Source organism: Dipteris shenzhenensis, chromosome 14 (assembly GCF_047967505.1).
Source record: "Dipteris shenzhenensis isolate YYH24624 ecotype China chromosome 14, Dip_SZ_1.0, whole genome shotgun sequence".
NCBI classification, from domain to species: Eukaryota; Viridiplantae; Streptophyta; class Polypodiopsida; order Gleicheniales; family Dipteridaceae; genus Dipteris; species Dipteris shenzhenensis.
Genome location: NC_141609.1, coordinates 51792226 through 51818727, shown reverse-complemented (window position 1 = coordinate 51818727; position 26502 = coordinate 51792226). Strand labels below are relative to the sequence as shown.

General features: G+C 40.1%; 2 protein-coding genes across 2 annotated transcripts; both read left to right on the top strand.

Moving 5' to 3' along the window:
- The first annotated feature begins 2117 nt into the window (after positions 1-2117).
- LOC147894801 (pentatricopeptide repeat-containing protein At5g39350-like) lies at positions 2118-5099 on the top strand. Its single transcript, XM_087385239.1, has one exon. It carries the CDS (start codon positions 2317-2319, stop codon positions 4669-4671), a length of 2355 nt encoding a protein of 784 aa, XP_087241365.1. The 5' UTR covers positions 2118-2316; the 3' UTR covers positions 4672-5099.
- Positions 5100-7473: 2374 nt separating this feature from the next.
- LOC147894800 (uncharacterized) lies at positions 7474-9153 on the top strand. Its single transcript, XM_087385376.1, has 4 exons — positions 7474-7748; positions 7857-8036; positions 8218-8448; positions 8619-9153. Exons 1-4 carry the CDS (start codon positions 7474-7476, stop codon positions 9151-9153), a joined length of 1221 nt encoding a protein of 406 aa, XP_087241502.1.
- The last annotated feature ends 17349 nt before the right edge of the window (positions 9154-26502 follow it).

Here is a 26502-nt window from a genome sequence, read left to right as displayed (position 1 = left end):
CGAAAATTGCTCGAGATATGGAAAGAACTTTAAATAATTATCAACGGTCTGCCTTTGAACACATTTTGGCAACAGTATATGCAGAGGCTGATGGGGTGTTTTTTCTTGATAGCCCAAGAGGATCCAGAAAGACCTTTCTCTATAATTGTTTGCTCTCTCGGCTATGTGGTGAGGGACACATTGCTTCAGCATGTGCATCTTTTGGCATTGCAGCATTTCTATTAGCAAATGGCTGCATGGCCTTCAAGATACAATTGGATCTGCATGCCACTAGCACATGTAATATCTAACAGCCACCTTGTAGATATTTTGAAGGTAGCCAAGCTAATAATATGGGATGAGGCACCTATGACTCATCACTATGCGTTTGAAGCATTGGACTGAACGTTGCAAGACATCATGTCCAATGATCAACCTTTTAGTGGAAAGGTGGTGCTGCTGGGGGGAGATTTTTGATAGATGTTACTAGTGGTTCCAAAGGCAGGCTGAGAGGACATCGTCAATGCTGCATTGTGCCATTTAAAAATTTGGACATATACAAAAAAGTCTTGCGGCTCCACAAAATATGCGAGTCCTTCAAAATGGTGACAACTCATCAGAGCATGAATTCATACAGTGGGTTCTAGACATAGGCAATGGAATAAACACAAGGATGCAAGAAGATAAGGTTGTAATTCCATAAAAAATGCATTTGGAGACAAAGTCCATGGAAGGCTTGATTGAATGGTAAATGTTCAACAGAATATATGTGAGACCAACGTCGAGGATTCAGATAGGATTTGTACTACGAATGTCATATACAAGGAAGTTTTATAGGTGCAACAACAACATGATGTGAGTATCTTTGTCGCCAGAGTGTCTCACTGTTCAATGTATAGTATGACCATACTATTTCGTTATTTACTTATGTGGCATAAATTATTTTACCTAGATTTAGGAGCTAGCAAAATTTTATATCTTCATCCTTTGTATATAGATTTAAACATGTGTATCTTACTACTTGACAATACAACTAAGATGCTGATAGCTTTTACCACAAACTCTCCTGCAATGGTCCAAGTACATAACTACTTAACAACTACTTCCACGCATCATCGATCTTTAATAATTGTATATTCACAACATCAAAATATATGCGTAGATCCAAACCTATGGGATGCTCTAGTGCTAGCTCAATTATTGGTTGATCTGCTAGACTTGGCCAGTTTTGTTGGGGGAATATTTTGTAACCTTTGTTTTTAAAAAAAGAGAGTATACAGTTTTTTGGTTTATGCGCGAGTGTTTAAAAGGGCTATTGGTTTTGTTATAGGTGCATTGAAGATGGGGTGTTTGTATTAAAGCTTAGCGTGCGTGAGTGGGCTTTTGTATGGGTTTATCTTCCTCTTGGGTTTTATAGAATTCACGCTCATAGAGCTGCTAGACTTGTTGGACACACAATCTTTGTAAGTTGCTTAGGATACAGACTACATGGGCCTTGGCATGTTTTTATTAGGGCCACAAAAGGTGATTACGCATATAGCTTTTTGACGCTTATTAGGCGATGACCACCACTTATTATGCGACCACCAATGCGCGAAAGTAAGTATCCTAAGGTTGATTACTTTTTTATTGAATATTTATTATTTTTAATCTTAATTAAAAAAAACTTGCGTAGGTACAAGTTGCATCACTGAAAGTCTAGAGTATAGGCGTCGACCAAGTACTCTCGAAATACTACATAGACGACGTCTTTTTTAATTAGCGGCTTTTATATTGTAGAGGGAAGATCTACAATATCCTTTCATTGGGGGAGTTCTACATAGATATACTATTTTGTATATGGATATGCGCTTATGCGTATCATTTTGACTTTCATATTGGGTTGGAGGCCTTAATACTTTGTTTTGTATCATTGTGTTCTTCTAATGAGGACTACACACACACATATATAGCTGTGTGAGAGAGAGAGAGATGTATGTAATGCTACCTAGTTTGAAAACTTTTAAAAAGCATTTTTAATATTGAGATTTATAAATAAAACCTTAAACCTTATTCATATGATCCCAATTCAGAACATGAAGGTGGGTCGGTAAACCGTGGGAGACGGGTCAGGGTGCAAGTGATGGTTAATTTTAATGTGAGAACTTAGAAGGGCGGTGAGGCTTTTCACAAAATGATGTGAAAGAGCGCCTTCGTCGGTTTCCCAACCACACTGGAATACCGCCATCGCCGCCAACCCAAGCAGAGACCGTCTGCTCCTCCTTGCGATGACTCCGCCGACCCACTTGGGTGACGGTCCCGGCGACCTGGGGATGTCGCTTTTACTCTCCAAAGTAGATGGCGGGAAGGCAGTTGCAAGGCTTTCAGGATTTCCCCCATTGGACATATCGAAGGAGGGCCAGAGAGAAGATTTATTGCAGAGAAAACTTTGAAAAGAATCCAAGCCATGAGTCCTGGATGGAGCCTCTTGATCGACCAAAGGTATCTGACGTGCCGGCAAGTTCAGCTCCTCTTGCCTTCCTATTGCGGTCGTTTGCAAGTGCAAATGCCCTTTTGGATGGGAAATGCGTCCATGGTCACATTATTAAATCCGGACTAGAGCGAGACACATATTTAGAGGGCCTTCTTGTGGATCTATATGCCAAATGTGGCGCTTTAGATGATGCACGCTCATTGTTACTAACGATATATCCTTGCACTGTCTTATCCTGGAACACGCTGATAAGAGCGTACGCCCAACAAGGCCAGGGTAGGGAAGCTTTCCAGCTTTTTAAGCAATTGCAAAGGCAAGGGGTAACTCCCGACAAGGTCACGTTGGTAATGATTTTATCTGCGTGTGCGAGTCATGTAACCCTGGCCGAAGCAAAATGGATACACGCTTTAATTAAGGAGAAGGGATTTGAGTCTGACATCGTTGTAGGAACTGTCTTGATCAGCATGTATGGGAAATGTGATAGCCCAGGGGACGCGCTGAAGATGTTTGAAAAAATGCCACAGAGGGATGGCATCACGTGGAATGCAATGATCTCTGTGTATGTCCAGCATGGGCAGGGGAACGAAGCCCTCGGCCTCTTTGACCGGATGCAATGTGAAGGAGAAATTCCAAACACGGTGACCTTTGTTGAAACTCTTTCTGCGGGTGCTTGCCGTGATGTCACTTCAGCTGAAGGTGTTCAAATTCACTCGCGCATCATGGACAACGGACTCAAATCTGAAATCATTCTAGGTAATGCGCTTATTAGTATGTATGGCAAGCGTGGGACCTTGGAGAATGCCCAACATGTTTTTGATACAATGCATGAACGGAATGTGGTCTCTTGGAATGCCCTCATTTCATCATATGCCCTACATGAGCAGGGCAGAGAGGCCCTCCTTATATTCAACCAAATGAAACGGGAACTTATTACGCCAAACAAAGTCACTTTTCTAAGCTGCCTTTCTGCATGTGCAAGCTTAAGAGCTATAAGTGAAGGTGCACTTATACACAAACAAATTTTGGTCAGTGGTTTGGGGGTAGATCTTGCGATCGGCAATTCTCTCATCAACTTGTATGGCAAGTGCAGCAGGTGGATGGATGCGCAGACAATATTTGGCAAAATGCCCCAGCGGGACCTCTTCACTTGGACTGCCATGATTGCAGCATATGGCCAGAATGGGCAGGGTAAAAATGCTCTCCAACTTTTCGATCAAATGCAACAGGAAGGAGAACTGGCTGACAAAGTCTCGTTTATCAGCATTCTTGATGCTTGTGACAGCCGAGCTGAAGGGGAGCAGATTCATGGCCGTATCATGGGCAGTGGGTGTCACTCTAATACTGTTGTGGGGACGGCTCTTGTGAATATGTATGGCAAGTGTGGCAATGTAGAAAGTGCAAAGAGGGTGTTTGACAATCTATGCGAGCGGAATTTGGTCTCATGGAGTGCCATGATCACAGTATACGCTCAAAATGGGCAGGGCAAGGAGGCACTACTTCTCTATAACCTTATGCAGCATGAAGGACTAATGCCAGATAGTTTCACCTTAGGAAGCATTCTTGATGCATGCACCAGTCAGATGGCTCTTTCTGAAGGCATGCTAGTGCATGCGAGCATAATTGGCAGCAAATATGAGTCGGACATCATCCTGGGGACTGCACTGGTGAATATGTATGCTAAATGTGGCAGCATGATCTGTGCACAGAGATGCTTTGACAAATTACTGGAAAGGGATGTGATCTCCTGGAATGCAATAATTGCTGCATATGCCCAACATGGCCAGGCCAAGGAAGTCATTCAAAACTTTGTTCAAATGCAGCTTGAAGGAATTGCACCAAATATGGTCACTTTTATCAGTCTTCTTTCTGCTTGTAGCCATGTTGGCCTAGTCAATGAGGGTTGCCAATGCTTCTCTTTGATGCATCAATGTCATGGCATCAGACCTACTGCAGACCATTACAGTTGCATGATTGATCTACTTGGGAGGGCAGGTAGGTTGAATGACGCAGAGGAAATGATCAACAGCATGCCATTTCAGCCCACAGTCATGTCGTTAATGTCCTTGCTTAGTGCCTGCAGATATCAAGTTGACATAGAGAGAGGTAAACGCATTGCTAAACGTCTTTTCGACAAGGATCCAGAGAATGCTGTGCCGTACCTCATGCTATCAAACATCTACTTTGCAATGGTACGGGGAATGCTGCAGCAGAGCTGTTAATCATGATGTGGGACAAGAAGCCGCAACCCTGCAGATCGATGGATATGACTGTTAGGATATATAAATCTTCTGTGGATGATGTGGGACCCACAAAATAGAGTAGACATGGGGTTGCAGAGAGTATTAGATAAACGGTTCATGGATCTTTATGGAAATTCTAGTACACCCAGAAAACAGGATGTGTTCAGGATTCCAGAGAGTATTAAAGAAAGGCAGGGGATGTCTGTAGCAAAAAGATGCATGTCTGAGGTTCATGCCCATGTCAATATTTATAGCTAGTGAGGCAGCCTGGCAGATCCATGAAGAATTTACCTCGTAGTAATCAAAGAGGGCACCATTTCATGGGTGTTACAATATGCTCATTGCTCTGCAGGGCCAAACAAGTATAGTTCTTGAAATCTTTGCCCACATAGCTGCTTGAATGAATTACACCCATTTAGTCATTTTCTTCCATGTTTGTTACTGCATTGTTAGTTGAAAGTCTTCTTCTTCTTCTGGAAGTATGGTGAAATATGTAATATACAATTCTTATAATTGCATATGTTTGCCATGATGCTGTCTTAAATTTTAGATACATCCATAGTCACATGAAAACGCGTTTCGTCCTGTCGAAACAGGACGAAACGTTTCGTGCCGAAACGTTTCAAAACAATTCGAAACGCTCCCAACGAAACGCGTGTTTCGCCCAAATCTCAAAATGGCGATTTCGCCCGTTTTTTTGTTTCTGCCCTTCTCGAATCGATTGCGATCCTCCCGCCTGAATTTGTTGCTAGTCCGCTGCCCGCTTCTGCTCCCTATGCTACCTACGGTGAGCGCTCACGTGAGCTTGTAGCTCGTGACGCTGCTCCATTCGGCGTTGACCTGCAGCCCAGCACCGCCGCTGCTCCTTTGACTTGCAGGCTGCTTGCAAGGCTCAAGCTAGCTGCTGCTAGCTACCACTATCACAAGGCCTGCAATCGACTCCCACGCTCTGACGCCATCAACGATCTACAAGCTGCAATCGAGATTCATCATTCGACTCCTACCGGTGACCGTCCACGCCTAGGGCCTGCAGCCTGCTGCCATCGACAGTCCTGCCCACCATCCCCTTTGTTGCTGCTGTTTTTTGGTTCTGCTCAAGGAACAGCACCTGGATCAAGGAGCAACAGCCCAATTTGCCCCAATTCTCTGTTTCTTCCCAAATTTCAAGGCCTTCTCCATCATGCCTCCTCGCAAGTCTCCCACTCAGCGTGATGTTTGGCAAGATTCAGTTCTCATTAGCAAATATGGTACTTCTGGCACAAAATGTGTGGTTTGCAAGTATTGTGGGGAAACAATTCGAGGAGCATCAAACCGGGTGAAGGCACATTACATTTGGGAGAGAGCTCAAGGAACACATGGCTGCACTCATGTTCCAGAAGGTATTTTTTTGGCCCATGGTGGATTGCCATCAAAGTTTGAAGAGGTCCGGTCATTGCTCCTTCTACCTTTGCCTTCGGAGATAATTGATGGGAAGGTGCAAGAAGCCAAGGAAAGTGAAGCGCTGAAAAGAGGGGCCTCTACTTCAACAAGAACCTCAGTTCAAGTGTCTTCTCAAAGTAATACTGGGGCTTCTTCCCAAGTTCATATCACCCCGGAGTCTTCTAACATTGGTGAGTCTTTACCCAATGTCAATGCAGATGAAGCTCCCTCGAATGTTGTGGCTTCTCCACATTCATCAAGCTTTGTTAGTGTTGCTGTGGGTCATGAGAGGATCCCAACATCCTCCCATATTCATCTCAAGGCTGCAACAACAAGAAAGAGGGGAAGAGACCTGCCAAGGCGCCAAATCACCCTTGATGCTAGCTTTGCTCCAAAGTTGAAGCAAGAGGCTCAAATAGCTGAGCATCGTTTCTTCTATCAATGCAACCTTGCTTTCAACATAGCTCGATGTCCAGCATACCAAAAGTTCCATCGTGCACTTGTGGCAGCAGCCGCAGCAGGAGCTACAGGTCTACAACCAGCAAATTGTGAGTCCTTGAGAACTACACACTTGACAAACCAAGTGAGGCAGATTCAAGAGGAGCTTGTGGGTTTGAGAGCTTGTTGGGAGCGATATGGTTGTAGCATCGTGTCAGATGGATGGAGTGACACTGTAAGTTATAAGTACAACCCTTCACTCTTGACTCTTGAGTCTTTGGTAAGATTTGTGGTGGCTGATTTTAGTATTAACAACAAATGTATGATTTACTTATGGATCTTGATTCTTGTGACTTGGCAATGTGGCCAGCGGCGGCGCCACATGATAAATATCTTGGTCTCATCTTGTGCTGGCACTACATTACTTCGTGTAGTTGATGCCTCCACCCCTGGCTTGAGTATCACTGGGGAATGGATTTATGGACACATTAAAAATGCCATTGAGGAGGTTGGGCCAGAAAATGTGGTCCAAATTATTACTGACAATGGCTCCAATTGTGCCAAGATGGGAGAATTGGTTGAGAGAGATTATAAAAGCATTGTTTGGACTCCATGTGCTTCTCACTCGATGGACTTGATGATGGAGGACATTGCCAAGTTGGATTGGGTGCAATCTACTCTTAATAAAGCAAGCCAAATCATCAAGTTCATAACAAGAAAGAGCATTGCATTAGCTCTTTTCAGAGCAGTATGCAAGTATGATCTTGTGAAGCCATCTAAGACAAGATTTGGCTATCTCTTTCTTGTTCTTCAAAGGTAAGTCAACATCCTTTTTTAGCTAGCAATTGAGAGTTAATTTCAATTTTCAATTCTTAATACTTATGTATTCAAATTTTGATTCTTAACTTGTCCTAAACTTGTAGGATGACACAAACGAAAGATGCGCTTAGGCGTCTCGTTTGTAGTGAAGAGTGGGAAGCTTGGAGAGGAAGCCGCAAAGCAGAGGCATGTACAATCACTTCATACATCTTGGACAGTATGTTTTGGGAAGAAGCTGCAGCCATAAAGGCTGCCATTGCACCTTTGTACTTCATTTTAAGATTATTTGACCATGAGGGAAGTACAATGAGTCATCTTTATCACTACATGCAAATGCTTAAAGAGAGTATGCTCAATTGTAGATCTCTCTCAAGTCATAGGTATGCAAACTCTTTAGTGATTCTATCATGACTCATGAGCTACTACATAGAATTTAGAGAATGTTTATTTATACATAGTATTGAAATTTAATATATTGCAATTTACAGGGCGGATGATCTTCGTGCCATATGGACAAAAAGATGGAACTGGTTTCATAAACCAATCCATATTGTTTCCTACATGGTGCATCCATTGTACAAGCAGGAAAGTCATTGGTCCGATATTGTTCTTATGAATGGATGGACATCCTATGTGGATACAGTTATCCCCTCTGAAGAGCAAGGAATGTGAGTACTAACTTCTAAGTATCTTGATTCTTAATTCTAGACTCTAGTATATTGTACGATCAATTAGCTTTTACTTGCAACCTCTTTTGACTCTGGCATGCATGCCTTTAAAGTCTACTTCATGAATCATTATCCTAATTCCTATCTAACACTAAAGCAATGTCCATGACTCAACTTATAGGATTGAAAGAGAGTCTGTCCTCTATGTTCATGACCGTAGCCAATTCAGGCGAGATGTGGCTATGAGTCTAGAGCAAAGGAAATTTGCTGTATCATGGTGGGAGATAAATGGGCGACTTACTCCCACTTTGCAAAGATTAGCTCTTCGAGTTTTATCACAGGATTGTACTAGTGGATCAGCTGAGCGCATATGGAGCATATGTGCGGACATCCATACTAAGAAAAGAAATAGGTAATCCAACTTATAAGTTATGAATGGTTGGATGCATTTCTTGAGTCTTGAGTCTTCTCCAATTTTACGAATCATGACTACTTAGAATCTAGATTCTAGATGCATTTTCAATCTTGTTTTAGTTCAAAATATTTACGTTTTATGTGATGTAATCATGTATCATGTTACAGATTGAGCACATCACAGCTTGATAGGTTGGTCTATGTAAATGCCAACCTTCGTCTCTTGGAGCGGTTCAAAGACAAAGAAAGTACCAGTGGGGCTGAAGGGGCTGAAGTGTTACATTGGAAGGTGAAAGAGGTTGATCCTGAAGTTCTAAGAAAGCTTGAGCAAGGCTTGGCTCGAGGGGAGAATATTGATATATCATTCATCCAAAGGCGCAGCGATGAGGATATAGCATATGATTTCCTTCGAGAGGATGAGGCACGCTTTCGACGTGTCACACGTTCGCAATCAAGGGTTATTGCACAAGCATCTACTAGTGCACCACCCTTGATTGCAAGCATTGGCACTTCATCTTCACCACGCTGTTATAGACGCCGACGAGATCGTGGTCGTACCCTTGCTACTAGTGGTCATAGTAGTGATTCCTTTGAGGAGATGGTAGCAAGGGTAGAGGAGGAAGAGAGTTCCGATGGCACAGAATCCACAGATGAAGATGCAGATAGTGATAGTGAACTGGGTAGAGAGAGTAGTGAGCACTGAGTAGTTTCAAATTATGATTTGTTATCACTCATGCTACTCATTTTTGGAACTTTGAAGTTTGAGCTTACAACTCGTCACTTTGGGAACTTATTATTTCATATGTCTATTTTGGGAACTTATATTTACTTGACATTTTGGAAAGTAATGACTCATATATCTAGATTCAAATTTCAATGAATCAATGATGTTCATATCTCTAGAGTCTAGATGCTAGAATCCAATGTCCAATGTCAATATGCTTTTAAGTTTTGACTCCATAAATATTAATTGGTCTAAATTTGAAACTTGAGAAAGGAGACTTGAATTCTGATTCCTGAATGTGTTTGTGTTTTGGATTACCTAGAGGCTAGACACTGGGTGTCTTGACTAAGGACTTGTCACTTGACACTTGTATTTCTCTTTGTTCACTCTAAACTTGAATATAACATGTCTTATCTGCCCCTATCCTTGTATATATCAAGTATCATTTCGAAACCTATCCGTTTCGTCCGATGATTCGAAACGAAACGAAACAAAACCTGTCGAAACCTCGAAACAACGAAACGGACGAAACGTTTCTTGTGACTATGGATACATCTGTATGAGACTACATAAGGAGCCTAGTGTTGACTCACGTTAGATTAGCTTCTGTAAAGAACTGAAAACTACTGATGGAATATAGAGATTGCGTGGCTTGGTCCTACGGAGAAATATGTAAGGGATTTCCCCCTAAGCTGCAATACATACCGGACCTATTAGCGAAACTAGAAAAATTATTGGATCTCGGCTTCATAATTCATTTATGAAATCGAGCACGTGGATTGGGTGTTACCGATTGTGATTGTGCCAAAGAAGAACAAGATGCTTAGGTGAAACTGGCCTTCAATAAATGAAAGGGCAGTAAAACTAACAAGTAACTAGTCGACACTGTTACATTAACAAAAGTATTGTCAGCATACTGGGAGCTAGAGTGCCCCTGCATCAAGAAAAAGACACAGATTGGCCCCAAACCTTGGTGCCCCTTTCGGTATTTCTTTAATTAAGTGAGACCCAGAATCCCAGGTTACATAAAGTATACATTTCTCCTTACAACTATGAGCATTCCACATCCCATTGGGCATCCACATACCTTGGCATAGCCTTTATTGTTCATTCCGTAAGACTCCATCCCTAATCCAGAAAGCTTGCCCACAGCCCAGAACCGTCACTAGTAACCACACTTGGCCACACAAGCAGTTGTAGCTTGAATGAACAGATTTTGGACTACCTTTTGATTAGCCTTCTCCTTTAGTGCTAGCCTTTGTCATGGCTGAGTCTGCCCTTCACCTCTGGATTGCCAACAGAAACTCAGTACGAAGACTTTGTATAGATGGATGCTCAAGTATGTGTGGGTGTGTGGATTTGTATGTGTGAGAGCATATTTTTATACTATGGTCTACACCCACTATTGGGCATTGATGACGTCAGTGGGGATGTCATAGTAGCTAGTCCCTGCTATGCATGATGGAGTTTATTGTTTTCAACCTCGTGCGTGATTATCATGAGATTGAAACTGCACTATGTTGTGTTTTTAGAGGAGTTTGGGAATGTTTCTGGATTCATCTAAGTATATACACTTGGCCACACAATTCCCCATAGCTGACACCTGTGCCCAATTAGCCATCTATCGGCTCAAAGTAGAAAAGGAAAGCATACAAGAGCTTTCTCCACTGTCCAGGACTGCCATGACTTATAGTCTCTCACCCTATTGATAGCATACACCCTGAGACATCAACTTGATTCCCATACGAGAACTAGCATCACAACATAGCAAACACTATGGCAGTCACACTTGTACAATTCCTCTCGGGGTTCCAGGGATACTTCCCATTCCAAGCATGGATTCCCAACCCCTGCCTAAGGAATGAGATTGTACTCAAGACATGCCATCTACCTAGCAACCATTGCCTGCATGTGACATATCTCCTAGAGAAACCAAAAACATATTCCCACACGGAACATGCTAACTGCCAAAGCTTGCAAATAGGATACACAATGAATTCGATCACACTTGCATTCAATACATTTCCCTCCTCTTAGTAGGCATCAGTATACCAAGCTTTGGCCCCCTCTTGGCCCTAGACCTCGAATTTATTCCCAAGGCACAATTCCCTAGGGAGAATCTTGCACACCCAGACCCCGTGACTTTGCCAACTAAATTCCTAGGGTTGGGCCCACATGAACTAGCGCCCTTGTGACTTGCTCCTCTCTTGAAACATGGCAAGCAACCTTGATTGCTTTTGAAATACATGTGAATATACCATCATTAAGCATGTATTATAAACTGTCATAGCATATATGATTGTTCAAAACCTAGGATAGCAATCCATATACACTACAAAAACCCATTTCATAGTGACTAGTACATTGATCATAGAAGTCCCAAGGCAGATATATTGTTAGCACAAGCAGTACCTCAAGTGAAACATACAATGTCACCAAGCGACCTCTAGATATCTGAGCTTGTATGTAACAAAGAGACAGAGGTACTACCCCTTTCTTGAGCATCAGAAAATGCTCCAGACCCATGCTCTACTGAGCTTGAAGGAGCCACAATCGAAGTTGGCTCAAGCTAAAAAGATTCCAAGTAAAGCTGCAACAATTGAGGTGTATTTGTCGAATCACCCTCTTCGAGCTACTTGGCATACAATGGTGAATGATTCCATAACTTCACCAAAGAAACTTTACCTCTGATTTTCGTTCCCTTATGTGCCAATACCTGCTCTGGAACTAAGATATCATCAAGTTCCTCATCCTCTGGCTACACATAGAAGGCACAACTTCTAGCACATCTCCCTAGAAAGGTTTGAGAAGATTCACATTTCAAGCATTAGGAATCCTTCAAAGATCTGGTAGCTTCAAGCAGTAAGCTACATCACTGATCTACTAACATACGATGCAAATCCCTACAAAAGCATCCATCTCTTATCATAAAGCTCTCAGACAACCTAGTCTGAGTGAGGAAATATATCTATCTGCACATTGAAATCAGTCCCTAGTAAGTAATGCTCCCATGCAAAAAGAGCATGAGCCACAACGAGCAACTCTTTCTCATATACTTGCAAATTTCTTTCAGCATCCTCCAACATTCTACTCTCGTAGGCAACAACCCGTCCATTCTGCATGAGGATTGCACCAATGCTATTCCCACATACATCACAGTGGACAACAAAAGCCTGACCAACATTGCCATTTCCCATAGCAAGGTTTGCTATACCAGCCCCAATACCCTGCATACTAGACATGCTTACATGAGCTCCCATAATGCCATGCATTCCACTTTGCATCCCTGGCTACATGCCAGTGTTTCCATTCATAACTCTTTGCATTCCGCCTTGCATACCGCCAAGCATAATGCCTTTCATATCGTGCATTCCAGGCTGAAAACCAATAAGGTCATTTCCAAGCATTCCTTGGCCATTCCCATGGCCAGCCACTGCTTGAAACATAGAACCACCACGAAAATATCTTGGATGCACTAAGGATGCGGAATGACTTGCTGTCTCTAATTTGCATTAAATTGTTACAATAGAGCATTTTGTCCATTTGGCATAGCTATTGGCTGTCCATTCAATGGCATAGGACCATATGGTTGCCTATCGGCATTCTGGTCATCTTCAACAGAAGCTACCTCAAACAAAGATTGCCCATCCTAGGAGGACTCGTGTCTACTATCCCAATCCTTGTCAGTATGGGACATACTTGTTGAATTCTCCTTGTTGCAATACAATTACATCAAACAATACTTGCACCAAAGACAACCACTAGCTCACCTCCTTAAAGAAGATGGTGATGTCTCCTCACCAAAGCAACCACGGACTCACCTCCCATTGAGAAAGTTGGTGATGTCCTTGCAACAGAACCATGAAACCGGTCTTCAATAAATTAAAGGCTAGTAAAACTAACAACTAGTCAACACTGTTACATCAACAATTCAGCAAAAGTACTACCAACATACTAGGAGCTAGAGTGCCCCTGCACCAAGACAAAGACACAAATTGGCCCCAAACCTTAGCGCCCCTTTCGGTATTTCTTCAATCAAGTGAGAGACCTAGAATTCTAGGTTACATAAACGATGCATTCCTCCTTACAACTAGAGCATTCCAACCATTGGGCATCCACACGCATACCTTTATTGTTCATTGCTCTCACCACTCCTGGCAGTTGGACTCCATCCCTAATCCATAAAGTTTGCACATAGCCCAGAACTATCAATAGTAACCACTGTTCACTGCTCTCACCACTCCTGGTCGTAGGACTCCATCCCTAATCCAAAAGGCTTGCACATAGGTCGAAACTGTCACTAGTAATCACACTTGGCCACACAATTCCCCATAGCTATCACCAGTGCCCAATTAGCCATCTATTTGCTCAAAGCAGAAAAGGAAAGCATATAAGAGCTTTCTCCACTATCTAGGACTGCTATGACTGATAGTCTCTCACCTTATTGATAGCATACATCCTGAGACATCAAGTTGATTCCCATAAGAGAATTGGCATCACAACACAGCAAACACTATGGCAGTCACACCTATACCATCCCTCTCGGGGTTCCAGGGATACTTCCCATTCCAAGCATGGATTCCCGATCCCTACCTACTTAGCAATGAGGCTGTTCTCAAGACTTGCCATCTGCCTAGCAACCACTGCCTACGTGTGACATATCTCCTAGAGAAACCAAAAACATATTCCCACATGGAACATATTACCTACCAAAGTCTGCAAACAAGATACACAATGAATTCGATCACACTTGCATTCAATGCATACCTCTATCCATACACTTGCATGAGGCTTGGGTTTATTTTTGGGTCACTCCACTCCCCTCACTGCCACGGTAGTCCACGGACTCACTAAAATACAAGCAACGGGTGAGCGCATAACTGATCGGCCCACAACTTCAAAAGCACGAATTTACTCTGCAAGCATGGTCCTCTCTATTCTGTGCATTGATCAAACTCTCACGCCATCCATTTTCCCGTCGACCAGCCCCCCATGTTGTTCCAAGGCCTTCTTTTCTTTTTTGGTCTGCATGGACATGCCACATGGCATCCCATGTCTAGGTTTGCCCCCAAGGGCTTTAATTTGCTCCTAGCCCCTTGAGTGGGACCTTTTATAAAAACCCCACCAATGACCTTTCAAAAGTTCTTTGGACCCCTCTTTGCCCTAGACCTCTCATTTAGCCCCAAGGCACAATTCCCTAGGGAGAATCTTGCACACCCAGATCCCGTGACCTTGCTAACTAAATTCCTAGGGTCGGGCCCACATGGAAGTATAAAACTTATGCCCTCGTGATGTTAGGATATGTGCAAATCACAAAAATGTTAATGTAGCAATAATCAAAGATCACTACCCTCTGCCATTGAAAAAAATAGTTTTGGAATGTGTAGCTAGGTCTAAAGCATATAGTTTCTTAGATGGGTTAAGTGTATATAACCATGTCAAGATAGCTCCTAAAGATCAATAAAAGATAGCCTTTACCATAGAATGGGGAATTTTTAAATGCAAAGTCATGCCATTCAGAGTATGCAATGCCCCAACCACAGGGTCACGTACAAGACATTCCTCAATAGATTTCTACAAGTCTTCCTAGATGACCTCTGCAAACCTTAGGTAAAAAGGATCACTTGAGATGTCTTGAAGAGGCATAAAAAAAATGCAAAGAATATAGGATCTCCTTGAACCCTATAGAATGCTAATTCTTGGTCACACGTGGAGTAGTCTTGGGATACATAGTCTCTAGACATGGAATTGCTACCAACATGTACAAAATTGAGATAATGTTGGAGCTTCCATCTCCACAAAATAATAAGAGTGTACATGTATTCATGGGCCATGCAAGTACTATAGAATATTCATATTTAGATATGCCATTTTGCAAGACCCTTGTGCAAGTTATTGGCAAAATTCATATGGACAAAAGAATGTTAGCAACATCTTGAAACTTCAAGTGGAGATTTGATCACACCTCCCACACTAATGGCTCCAAACTAGGATATTGAATTCCATGTATAAACTTATGGTTCCAACTATGCAAGAGGGAGCATACTATGTCAACCTAGCAAATAGAACAAAGACTATCCAATATACTTTGCAAGCAATCAGCTGAATGATGCAGAGGTAAATCAAACCATCATAGAAAGAGAAGCCCTATCAATGAATGGTCTATAGTGTGAAGAAATTTTGACATCATTTATTGGCCATTTTAACATTGTAGTTTACATTGATCATGAAGCCTTCTCATATCTCAGTAATTGACCATGTATAAGAATTAAATTTCAAAAATAGTGGCGTGAAAAGGAGCTCTATATTGCAGATCATCTGTGATGATTGATGATAAGAGAAGAGCTAGATGGAGTAGAAGATGACAAGAGAAGAGCCAAATGGAGCTTAGCACTATGTATCACATGTGATGGTTGATGACAAGGGAAGAGTAGGATGGAGTAGAAGATGACGAGCCAAATGCAACACTCTTTCAAATAGATGTTTCCCTGTGTAGATAAATGACAAAAAGATGCACCCTGATTCGAGATTAGTGGATGCGAGGAATTAATTCTAAAAATTGCTCCCACCAACTAATTCTAGGTCAACTACATAAGATGGGTAAGGATCAAAGTTTAAGATGTGTTATGCCACATGAGATCATGCAAATCATCAAAGAAGTCCATGAAGGCATAGCAAAAGGACAATTTGTAGGTGAAGCCTCAATGAAAATTCTCTTGGTGGGATATTAGTGGGCGGATGCCTACAGCTATGTTAAAGATATGGTGCATGCTAAAGAACAATTAAACTAGAACACACGAATCTCATCCCTTGACAACAATTGTCTCACAAAAAATGGGAGATTAATTTTGTGGGACCCAAACATCCAATTGCAAAGGGAATATAGGCATGCTATATTGTAGCCAAAGTGGGCTGAAGCAAAAGTAGTAAGAAAAGTAGATGCCAAAAGCACCCATTTCACCAATGAGGTGATCAAAGAACTTTTGACGTTATGGTTATCCATAGAAGAGGCTAGAAGAGGCATAGCCTATTATCCCTAAGGTAATGGACAAGTAGAATCCACCAACAAAATACTCTACAATGTCCTAACAAAAAAAAGTGAATCTAGCCTTATGGGCATATCAAACCATGCTTAAGGTCATTAAAGGATGTATTTGTGTATGGACTTGAAGCAGTGTTCCCACTATAATTTGTCATGCCAAGCTCCCACATTACTGTACAAGAATGCATGGCAGATCACGAGTCCCTCAAAGCGAGGCTGCATCAATTGGAGAAGCATATAGAGTCAAGGTTAATAGGCTATCATGACATGACAAAAAAAGAAAAAGGAAGGCATGGTTTCATAGAAACCTCAAAATTAAGGAAATAAAGGAAGGTGTTCAAGTTTTACCCTACAATGCAAAAGGCTAAAAAGGCAAACTCATATATCTTGTTCAAGGGCCTTATAGAGTTAAAAAATGAATGCAATTAGATCTGGGTTGCTAGAAAGGCTCGACGTAGTCCAATTCATCTCAAAAATCAACAAGAGCAGACTAAAGCACTACTATGACAAACCATAACTCATCCATGTCGACCTTGAAGATTTGAGTGACCAAATCTTTGTTAGTTAGATCTAGATTGTGGACACTCACTTTCATATGTCTGAATAGACACTATAGGTAGGTTGTCAACCGATTTATCCTAGGCCCTATAAACTTTCCAACAATAAGCATATAGGAGGAATTCCCACCTGGCTACTCATGCATAGAGCACTCACACATTTTGAGCATCGCAAATAAAATTGCATGAATAAGAGTCCCAAAAGAAAAGAGTAAAATATATTAGCCACTCACAAAAGAAACGTGCATTGTTGGCACATGGTAGACTGTCAAAGAGATCACTAATCCATCTATGCAAATGCCAGGTGAAGGCAACTCGACAAGATGATAAAAGAGTACAATGTTGTTGTCCTCTAAAGTGCCTCCACGTCAAAAAGACCATGCCCTTAAAATCAACATCCATCCTTTAGTCACCAACCTGAAGAACAAGGTCACGGGTTACAACCCAAAAGGTTAGCCAAAAAACGACATGAGGTGGTGGTGCTAGATTTTGACAATGAGGAAGAAATACATCAAGCATGCCAAGAAGAGATACAATATGCCCAAGAGGACCTAGAGGTAGAAGAGCTACAAGCAAAGCCATCAACCATCTAGAATACAGACATGATTACTCTAATGTCCAAGACAGTGAAGACGTAGCAACAAAAGAAGGACAATATGACTTGCATACCCGAGAGTCTCATTCTTGAGGTCCAAAAAACTAGTTTTTTGAGCAGTTGTAAAGCCTTATGCCTACAACAAATATGATAGAATCTGTCACTCAATTCATAACATCATATCAAAGAAAAGAATCATAAGAGGATATTCATATGACATAGTGACTCAGGATCAAGAGCTTTTTCATATCTATCTTAATAGCTTAGCGATTCAGAATGCCTTTGAATTTTCAACTCTAGAGGAAGTTTACCCTTTAAGACTTCTAAAAGCAAGATTATTGAATGTCCAAAATCCACGTAGCTCAAGGGCAAGAAATTTGGGAATGTGACATGATATGATTCTAGATTTGGTATACGAGGAAGTATGGTAGACGTATTGAGCCACAAGGGAGTACAACAATAGTTCATACATATAAAAACTCTAGCACTCCTTAGCAAGCAAAAGATACAAGATTAGGCTAGTCACATATCCCTATTGCTAAGCAAACACACATCTAAAACCTCTATATCTCACCACAAGATATAGATGAATTTGAAGCTCTATATCATTCTCACCACAAGGTATAGATGGACTGGAAGCTCTGATACTATCTCTTGTATGGGAAACAGTACCTTGACCTAGTCTCAATGAGAATTAATTCAAAGCTAATCAATTCGACCCACTCTCAATGAGAATTCATTCAAGGGTAGACAATTAGTTAATAGAAGAGGAGGGGAAAGACGAGGAGACAAAAGGAGGACGTAGAAGGAGAATGAAGAGCAATAGAACGAGGAGGGAAAGCATCAAGAGAAGGCAGAGAAGTAAAATGAGTAGCACCAACAACAACAATAGGGGAAGGAGAGGGAGGTGGACTTGAAAGAGAGAGAGGAGGAGAGGAGGGAGGAGGAGGAGGAGGAGGAGGAACAATTGCTTTAGGAGAGGAAGGAGGAGAAAGAGCGTAGCAAGAGGAGGAGGAGGAGAAATAGCATGAGGATGACAGTAGTGGTAGCATGAGGAGGAGAGGAAGGAGAGCAAGGAGGAGAGAAGAGCATGAGCAACAATGTGACAAAAGTAGCAATAGAGAGAAGGGGAAAGCAAGAGGTGCAAGAAAGCAAGGAGGAGAGGGAGGAAAAGAAAAGGAGGGGGAGAACAAGGGAGTATATATTAGGTGCATTCAAGGGGCATTATTACAGCCCTTTATCTATAAATTTTAAGGCTTTAAAATGACCCCATCTTCTATACAAACTTACGATTTTCTTTCAATACTATATATGATTTTTTTTCAATACTATACATGATTTTTTCACAATACCCTTGTTTTAAATCCCTTTAGTAAGATTCTTTTTGTAAAAGTGTGAAAATTTGCTCTTTGAAAATACCTTCTTTTGAATCCATATGCTATACTTACATATTCAATGACTGACTCCATGAGATGGGGAGAAGGAGAAGCAAGATGAGGAGGAGGAGGAGGTGAGTAGGAGGAGATGGAAATGATGGAGGATGAGGAGGAAGAGGAGAGAGAGTGTAGTAGAAAAGAGAAGAGGGAGGGGTAGCAAGTGAGTAGCAATAGGGAGGACAAAGAGAAGCAAGATGGTAATATGGAGGTGGAGAAGTAGAAAGAGGGTTGGTGGGAGGAGGAGTAGAAGGAGGTGCATGAGAATTAGTAGCAACGGTGGAGCAAGAGAAGGGAATCCAAGAGGAGGAGGAAAAGGCAATAGGAGCAAGAGAAGTAAGAAAAAGGAGGTAGGAAGAGAAGTAGGAGGAGGATCGGCACCAACAACAACAATAGGAAGACAAGAGAGGAGAGAGGGAAGGAGGAGGAGGGGAAATCAGGAGGGAGCAACAATAGTAGGAGGTGGAGGCTTAGGAGTAGAAGGGGACAGAGTAGGAGAGGAAGAGAGAAAAGAGGAGAGAGGTAAAGGAGGCAAGAGGTAGATAAATATGACTTTGACACAAAGTTCAAATTGGTGAAACAAACAAATTGTCTGAGATGTTTGTTAAGTGTTGCTACATTGAATCAGCTTCATTCATCTTAATGCCATCAAGTAGTCTCCTCAAATGAGAGGCCCTAGCATCATTTTTAACTTACAACATGGTCTTTCAAGTGCCCCATGATTAATCTATATTTATTTAAGCAACCTCTATCGCATGGCATCCTCATATCCTAGCCATTGTGCTCTAGTTGGTGAAATGATTTTGGAAAATTATGGAATATTAATATTCCTAGGCCTACCTCCTCTCCAAGGGGGAGAATCATAACTTTCTCATGCATTTTTAGACTCCTTGTATAGCTCAAGATACAAAGCAACCTCTAATCCACTATAGCATGTAGATTGGGGAGTCTCTTCTTGTGCATTGTAGTGAGTTTACACACATTTTTAGACTCCTTGTATAGCTCAAGATACAAAGCAACCTCTAATCCACTATAGCATGTAGATTGGGGAGTCTCTTCTTGTGCATTTGCAGTTCACAGTGCTTGGTTTATCCCATGGAGGCCTTTTCTCCATTCCTCATAGTATATGGTACTTCACAATTGAGCATTCAATTTCTCAATGTAAGAAGCTATGTATGCAACCTATTGCTCTACTATTATGGGTGTTTCAACCATGGAAACCACTTGGATGGTTGGTAAGAGAGGGTGATAGAAAATTGAGCAAAGGGGGAGATAAAAATTTCTCTTTAGGTCTCATTTAAAAGGTTTTCCAATTTCTCTATTCCAATAAAAGTTTTTCCCATTTAAATGTGAATCTTGATGCCTTGTTCATTGAGGATGCCTCCTCCATCATTAATTGTCATTGAAGTAGTGAGCATAAGCTTGGATGAAGGTTTTATCTACTAAGGACTCTATCTATAAAGGCTAAGAGACCAATGCATTTTTAATCAACCAAGTGGCTCCAAGACCTTATGACTATACTTCTCAACATTTTCATGTCAATCGATACATGGATACAAGGATAGTTTGGTTTCTTTCATATTTCTTGAATCTTTTGTCTAGCAACTGCGGGTAAGGGAACTCCAAGTATCTTTAACTATGTCAAGTAGAGTTTCATGTCACTTGAAAGGAGGACCTTCAAAGCACATGAAGAGCACCAACCAATTCGGTAGCGATCCCCATGTGACATGCCATAATGTTTGAATTCTTGATATGTTGACCTATGAGTACTTTGAATGTCACCATGTCTAAACAGCTATTAATCAATTACATGGATTCCTCAAAAATTCTATTGCAGAAGTGGCCTTTGCAACTTCAAAAGGTGTCTTTTTATGCATCGTGTTGAACAAAGAAACACATCTTAATGTTCAAGGATGTATGATTACAAATTTGGACATGAATTTGGTTTCTTAAATCATATCCAATACATTAGGGACAATTATACAATCACTTGAGAGTAGTGATTATTGAAGTACCCTATTTAAGCTAGTAGTTCAATAAGTCAAAGTGTAAAGCACTTAATTATTTTCAAACTATAAAATCATGAAACTAAGAGAGGAAGAAGCATCCACAACTACTTGATAGCTTTGTCAAATTTCTCAAATTCTTTATTGGTAGGTCCTTTGAGCCATCATGTTGTTCATTGAAGCATAAAATAGGGCCATGAATAATTAAAGAAAATGAAGTCCTTAGACATCTATTTTAACTTCTTCAAGTTCTTATATTTGTTCTTCTAGTACAAAACCTTAAGCCATCTCTATCCCTCTAGAGACTATCAATTATTCAAAAGGTGAGATGGAATATAGTGAAAAAGCAGATCATACTATGCATGTGGAACAACCATCACTTGTAGGCTTAGGTGCCCTAGCAACAAAAAGGCTTCAAATGCTAGATGGAAAACTAAAAATAGAATAATGGCAAGAGTATAAGCAAATGTTGATAGGATTCCTAAGCTTTTTGTGACATTATACGAGGAAGTTCACCAAATGGATAGATTAAAGCACAAAGTTGAGTCTAAGCTAGGAAGCTGTTGCTCTAAAGCTATGATGATCACCAATTCAAAAGGATATTATTAAAGAAAGAGGTAAATTTTTTATGGTGATTGGTCTCATAAGGTTGAGAGTTTTGATGGAGTTACACCCCTAAAAGGAAAGGGGATTGGCATGCTTGTATTGATTACAAGAAGTTAAATAAGGTAACAAAAAGATACTACTATTGCAAACTCTTCCAAGATGTAGTCCTTGATAAGATATCACTACCTCAAACACTTTTAATACATATTCCTTCATAAGATAGCAAGGCTTGAAACATATATCTATTGTGATGGGATCTATACTAACGGTATACTACTAGGTAAAAATTTCTTTTGAAGGTAAGTATTTATAAGACCACTTCCACGACATCTTTAGGGGGACATTATCTTGTGGTCATGCCATTAAGAATTACAAATTCCCCAACCACCATCCATTGCCTTATAAGTAAGTTTTTTGCTCTATAAAAATGTACATGGATGACTTTGTGATCTATTACTCCAGATTATTTGAAGTAGGAAAAGTGAGCTCATGTAGTGAGCTCACTTCAATGATGCAAAAGGATGCTTGAACCCTAGAAATTATAGGGTTAGAACCACATTTAGATGGATGATTAGGCATGTTTGACCTTAGGAATGGTAGTGTGATAAAATTTTGTGTGCTTTTATGTATAAATCTTGAGGGGTTTCCTAGGATTTCAAGTTGTACTAGCATATATGTATAATATTTCTCAAATCGCTTGACTTGTAATTTGAAAAAATAAATTTCTTCATTTCATTGAAAAAATTCTGATAAAACTTTGAAGCATTGAAACTTGGTTTGACTGTTGCTCCTATCCTACAATGTCCACAATGGGCTGTCATATCTTTTTATATGTTTCATGATTTGGACCTCATTATTTTGGATAAAGGAGATGAATCATTCATGTATCTTCCTCTTATGTGCATCTAAGAAAATGTTAGCTAGTAAGCTAAAGTAGGATGACAATTGGAAGCAAGGATTAGCACTTGTATTTGTCTTGAAGAAATATAAATACAATTTTTTTCATGGCTAGAAAAATCATCATGTTGATTAAGGAATATTTCATAAAGATAAATTTATGGGGAGCCGCAGCTCAAAACGTTCTGTAAAATCAACCCAAGTTCTCTCGAAATTTGACTTTGATATAAAAGTTGTCAAGAGAAGTGTTGAAAACTGCCTTGCTTGTTTTTTAGGAGGAGGAGGCTATAGGGGTGGATGTAGTTTCTCTAGATACTAGAGATACTCCATATGTTGTTTAAAACATTTCTCACTTCCCTTAAATTCCACAAAGCAAGAAAGTAAGGGTAAGAAATAATAGCTATCACTATATCTTGCTTGGGAATGAATTGTAGAATATAATACTTCATCGATCCATCACAGAGAAGGATGGCTATGAACCATGGATCACTATCATGATGAAGCTTGTAGATGAAACTTTGTTAATGATAGTAGATTACACCATTACAAAGGTTATCATTGAAGGTCACTTTGGCCCACCATGTATGATGACATCTTAAAATACTATTGCAGTTGTGAAATATGCTAGAATATATTCATGAAAGGATGTACACATAAATTATCTTCACCCTACTCATTTGGTGGCTTGTCATGTGAGAGATGAATGTGTAGGACCTTTTTCAATCATATCCATAGAAAAAGGTGCATTGTAGTAGCAATGGATTACATCACCAAATAGATTGAGCCAAAGAAACACTAAAGAGTGATGGCAAGGAAATGATAAATACCATTTTTGAAGACATACATGCTAGATTTGGATGTACATTGCAAATCATGGCTACCATGTAGACACACTTCAAGAATGACCTCATAGAAAATCTTTGTAAGGATATTTCAATTAAGCATCAAATTGCAACTCCTATTATGTATAAGATAGTTAGCAAGTTGAAAAGACATGGAATTAGTTGGGAAAAGAGTAGCAACAAACCAAGGCAATTGGGAATCTTGTTGACCCATGCTTTATGGGCTTACAACACTAGCCACAAGGACATAGCTTGCTATGTACCATTTGAATTGGTCTATGGTACTAAGTTGATTATCAGTATAAGGTGTTGACATTTAATATGTATGCAATCAAGCCCTCATGACCTTGATGTAGAAAATTTTTGTATCTTTACAATTTCACTAACTAGAGAAGCTAGACAAAATGTTGAATAAAGCAAAAGAGGTAGGAGATCCCATTTTGTCAAGGTCCTCTCAAAGACCTAAATAAACCTTAAACTAAGAATGAGCTTGGCTTGGTGTTACTCTTTGATGCTTAGTTGGATAAAGAGTTTTGACCAAAGGATCCTCCATTGATGGGGAAAGGACAATGTGAGGTCGTTGAGGGTAAGCTATCACTATACCTTGTTTGGGAATGAATTGTAGAAAATAATACTTCACTGATCCATCAAGAGAAGGAAGGTCTGTGAACAATGGATAACTATCATGATGAAGCTTGTAGATGTCACTTTGTTAATGGTCATAGATTACACCATTACAAAGGTTATAATTGTAGGTCACTTTGGCCCACCATGCATAATGACATCTTGAAATACTATTGCAATTGTGAAATATGCTAGAATATATTCATGAAAGGACCTACATCAGCCTACTCATTTGGTGGCTGGTCATAAGTGAGAGATGAATGTGTAGGACCTTTTTCAATCATACCCATAGAAAAAGGTGCATTGTAGTAGCAATGGATTACATCACCAAACAGATTGAGCCAAAGTAACACTAAAGAGTGATGGCAAGGAAATGATAAATCCCATTTTTGAAGACATACATGCTGGATTTGGATGTACATTGGAAATCATGGCTACCATGTAGATGCACTTCAAGAATGACCTCACAGAAAATATTTGTAAGGATATTTCAATTAAGCATCCAATTGCAACTCCTATTATTTATAAGATAATCAGCACAAGTTGAGAAGACGTGGAATTAGTTGGGAAAAGGGTAGCAACGAGCAAATATGATTGGGAAACGTTGTTGACCCATGATTTATGGGCTTACAACACCACTCACATGGCCATAGCTTGCTATGTACCTTTTGAATTGGTCAATGGTACTAAGTTGATTATCAAGCCCACATGACCTTGACGTAGAAAATTTTTGTATCTTTGTAATTTCACTAACTGGTGATGCTAGGCAAAACGTTGAACAAAGAAAAAGAGGTAGGAGATACCATTTTATCAAGGCCCTCTCAAAGATTAAAAGAAACCTTGAACTAAGAATAAGTTTGGCTTGGTGTTCCTCTTTGATGCTCAGTTGGATAAAGAGTTTAACCAAAGGATCCTCCATTGATGGAAAGGACAATGTGAGGTCGTTGAGCATAAGCTATCACTATACCTTGTTTAGGAATGAATTGTAGAATATAATACTTCACTGATCCATCACAGAGAAGAAAGGGCTATGAACAATGGATCACTATCATGATGAAGCTTGTAGATGACACTTTGTTAATGATAGTAGATTATACCATTATAAAGGTTATCATTGAAGGTCACTTTGGCCCACCATGTATGATGACATCTTGAAATACTATTGTAGTTGTGAAATATGCTAGCATATATTCATGAAAGGACCTACACATAAATTATCTTTACCCTACTCATTTGGTAGCTTGTCATAAGTGAGAGATGAATGTGTAGGACCTTTTTCAACCATATCCATAGAAAAAGGTGCATTGTAGTAGCAATGGATTACATCACCAAATAGATTGAGCCAAAGAAACACTAAAGAGTGATGGCAAGGAAATGATAAATACCATTTTTAAAGACATACATGCTAGATTTGGATGTACATTGGAAATCATGGCTACCATGTAGACACACTTCAAGAATGACCTCACAGAAAATCTTTGTAAGGATATTTCAATTAAGCATCAAATTGTAACTCCTATTATTTATGAGATAGTCAACAAGTTGAGAAGATGTGGAATTAGTTGGGAAAAGGGTAGCAATGAGCCAATATGATTGGGAAACCTTATTGACCCACGATTTATGGGCTTACAACACCACTCACATGGCCATAGATTGCTATGTACCATTTCAATTGTCAATAGGAGTAAGTTGATTATCAGTATAAGGTGCTAACCTTTAATATGTATGCAATCAAGCCCTCATGACCTTGAGGTAGAAAAATTTTGTATCTTTGCAATTTCACTAACTAGAGAAGCTAGATAAAATGTTGAACAAAGCAAAAGAGGTAGGAGATCCCATTTTTTCAAGGTCCTCTCAAAGACCTAAAGAAACCTTGAACTAAGAATAAACTTGGCTTGGTGTTACTCTTCGATGCTCAGTTGGAAAAAAGAGTCTGACCAAAGGATCCTCCATTGATGGAAAAGACAAGGTGAGGTCGTTGAGACATTCCAATGAGGAGTATTATAGTTGTAATGGGCTTATGCTTAGTGTTGACAAACTCTACAACACCTACTACTTAAACCCATTTCTTAGTCCTTAAGTTTGAGTAATCAATTGACTTGCAATGAATGATATTCCCTAGAACTAGGGTGCAGGGACTTGCTATTATAAGGTGAAAATTTCGCTTATATATAAGTATTTAACTATTATAAGATGAAAATTTTGCTTATACATAAGTATTTTTTAAATTGTTAGTGCGAGAATAAGGGAAGAATGCTCATTGTATTTGTCTCATATTAGTGTTTCTCATTATAATATGTTTCTCATTACCATAAAACGCCTATTAATCAATTTCTCATAATCTAAGAAGGCTTAAATACTAAATAATAGTGCTTTCACTACTCCAATTCCTTCAAATCTATGAAGGGGATCGTATTTTCCTTATGGATCTCTTATGGATGCATCCAATTTGGAGTAGAGATGATGCATTTTCCTAGTCTACAATGTGAGACTACATCTCAAGTTTCTCATCAATTTCTGTTGGATAGGTTTCCAGATGGAGGGATCTTCTTTAATAGTTTCAAAAGGCACATCTATTTGATACACACATACTAGGCCTCGTTTTAGAGCATATTGTTTACGTAGGTAGGAGAAAATACTATTGTATTCATGACATAATATTGACTGAGGTGCCACCAAATTTATGTGCTAACCCATTCTTATCTATCACATTGCCATGTGCAAAT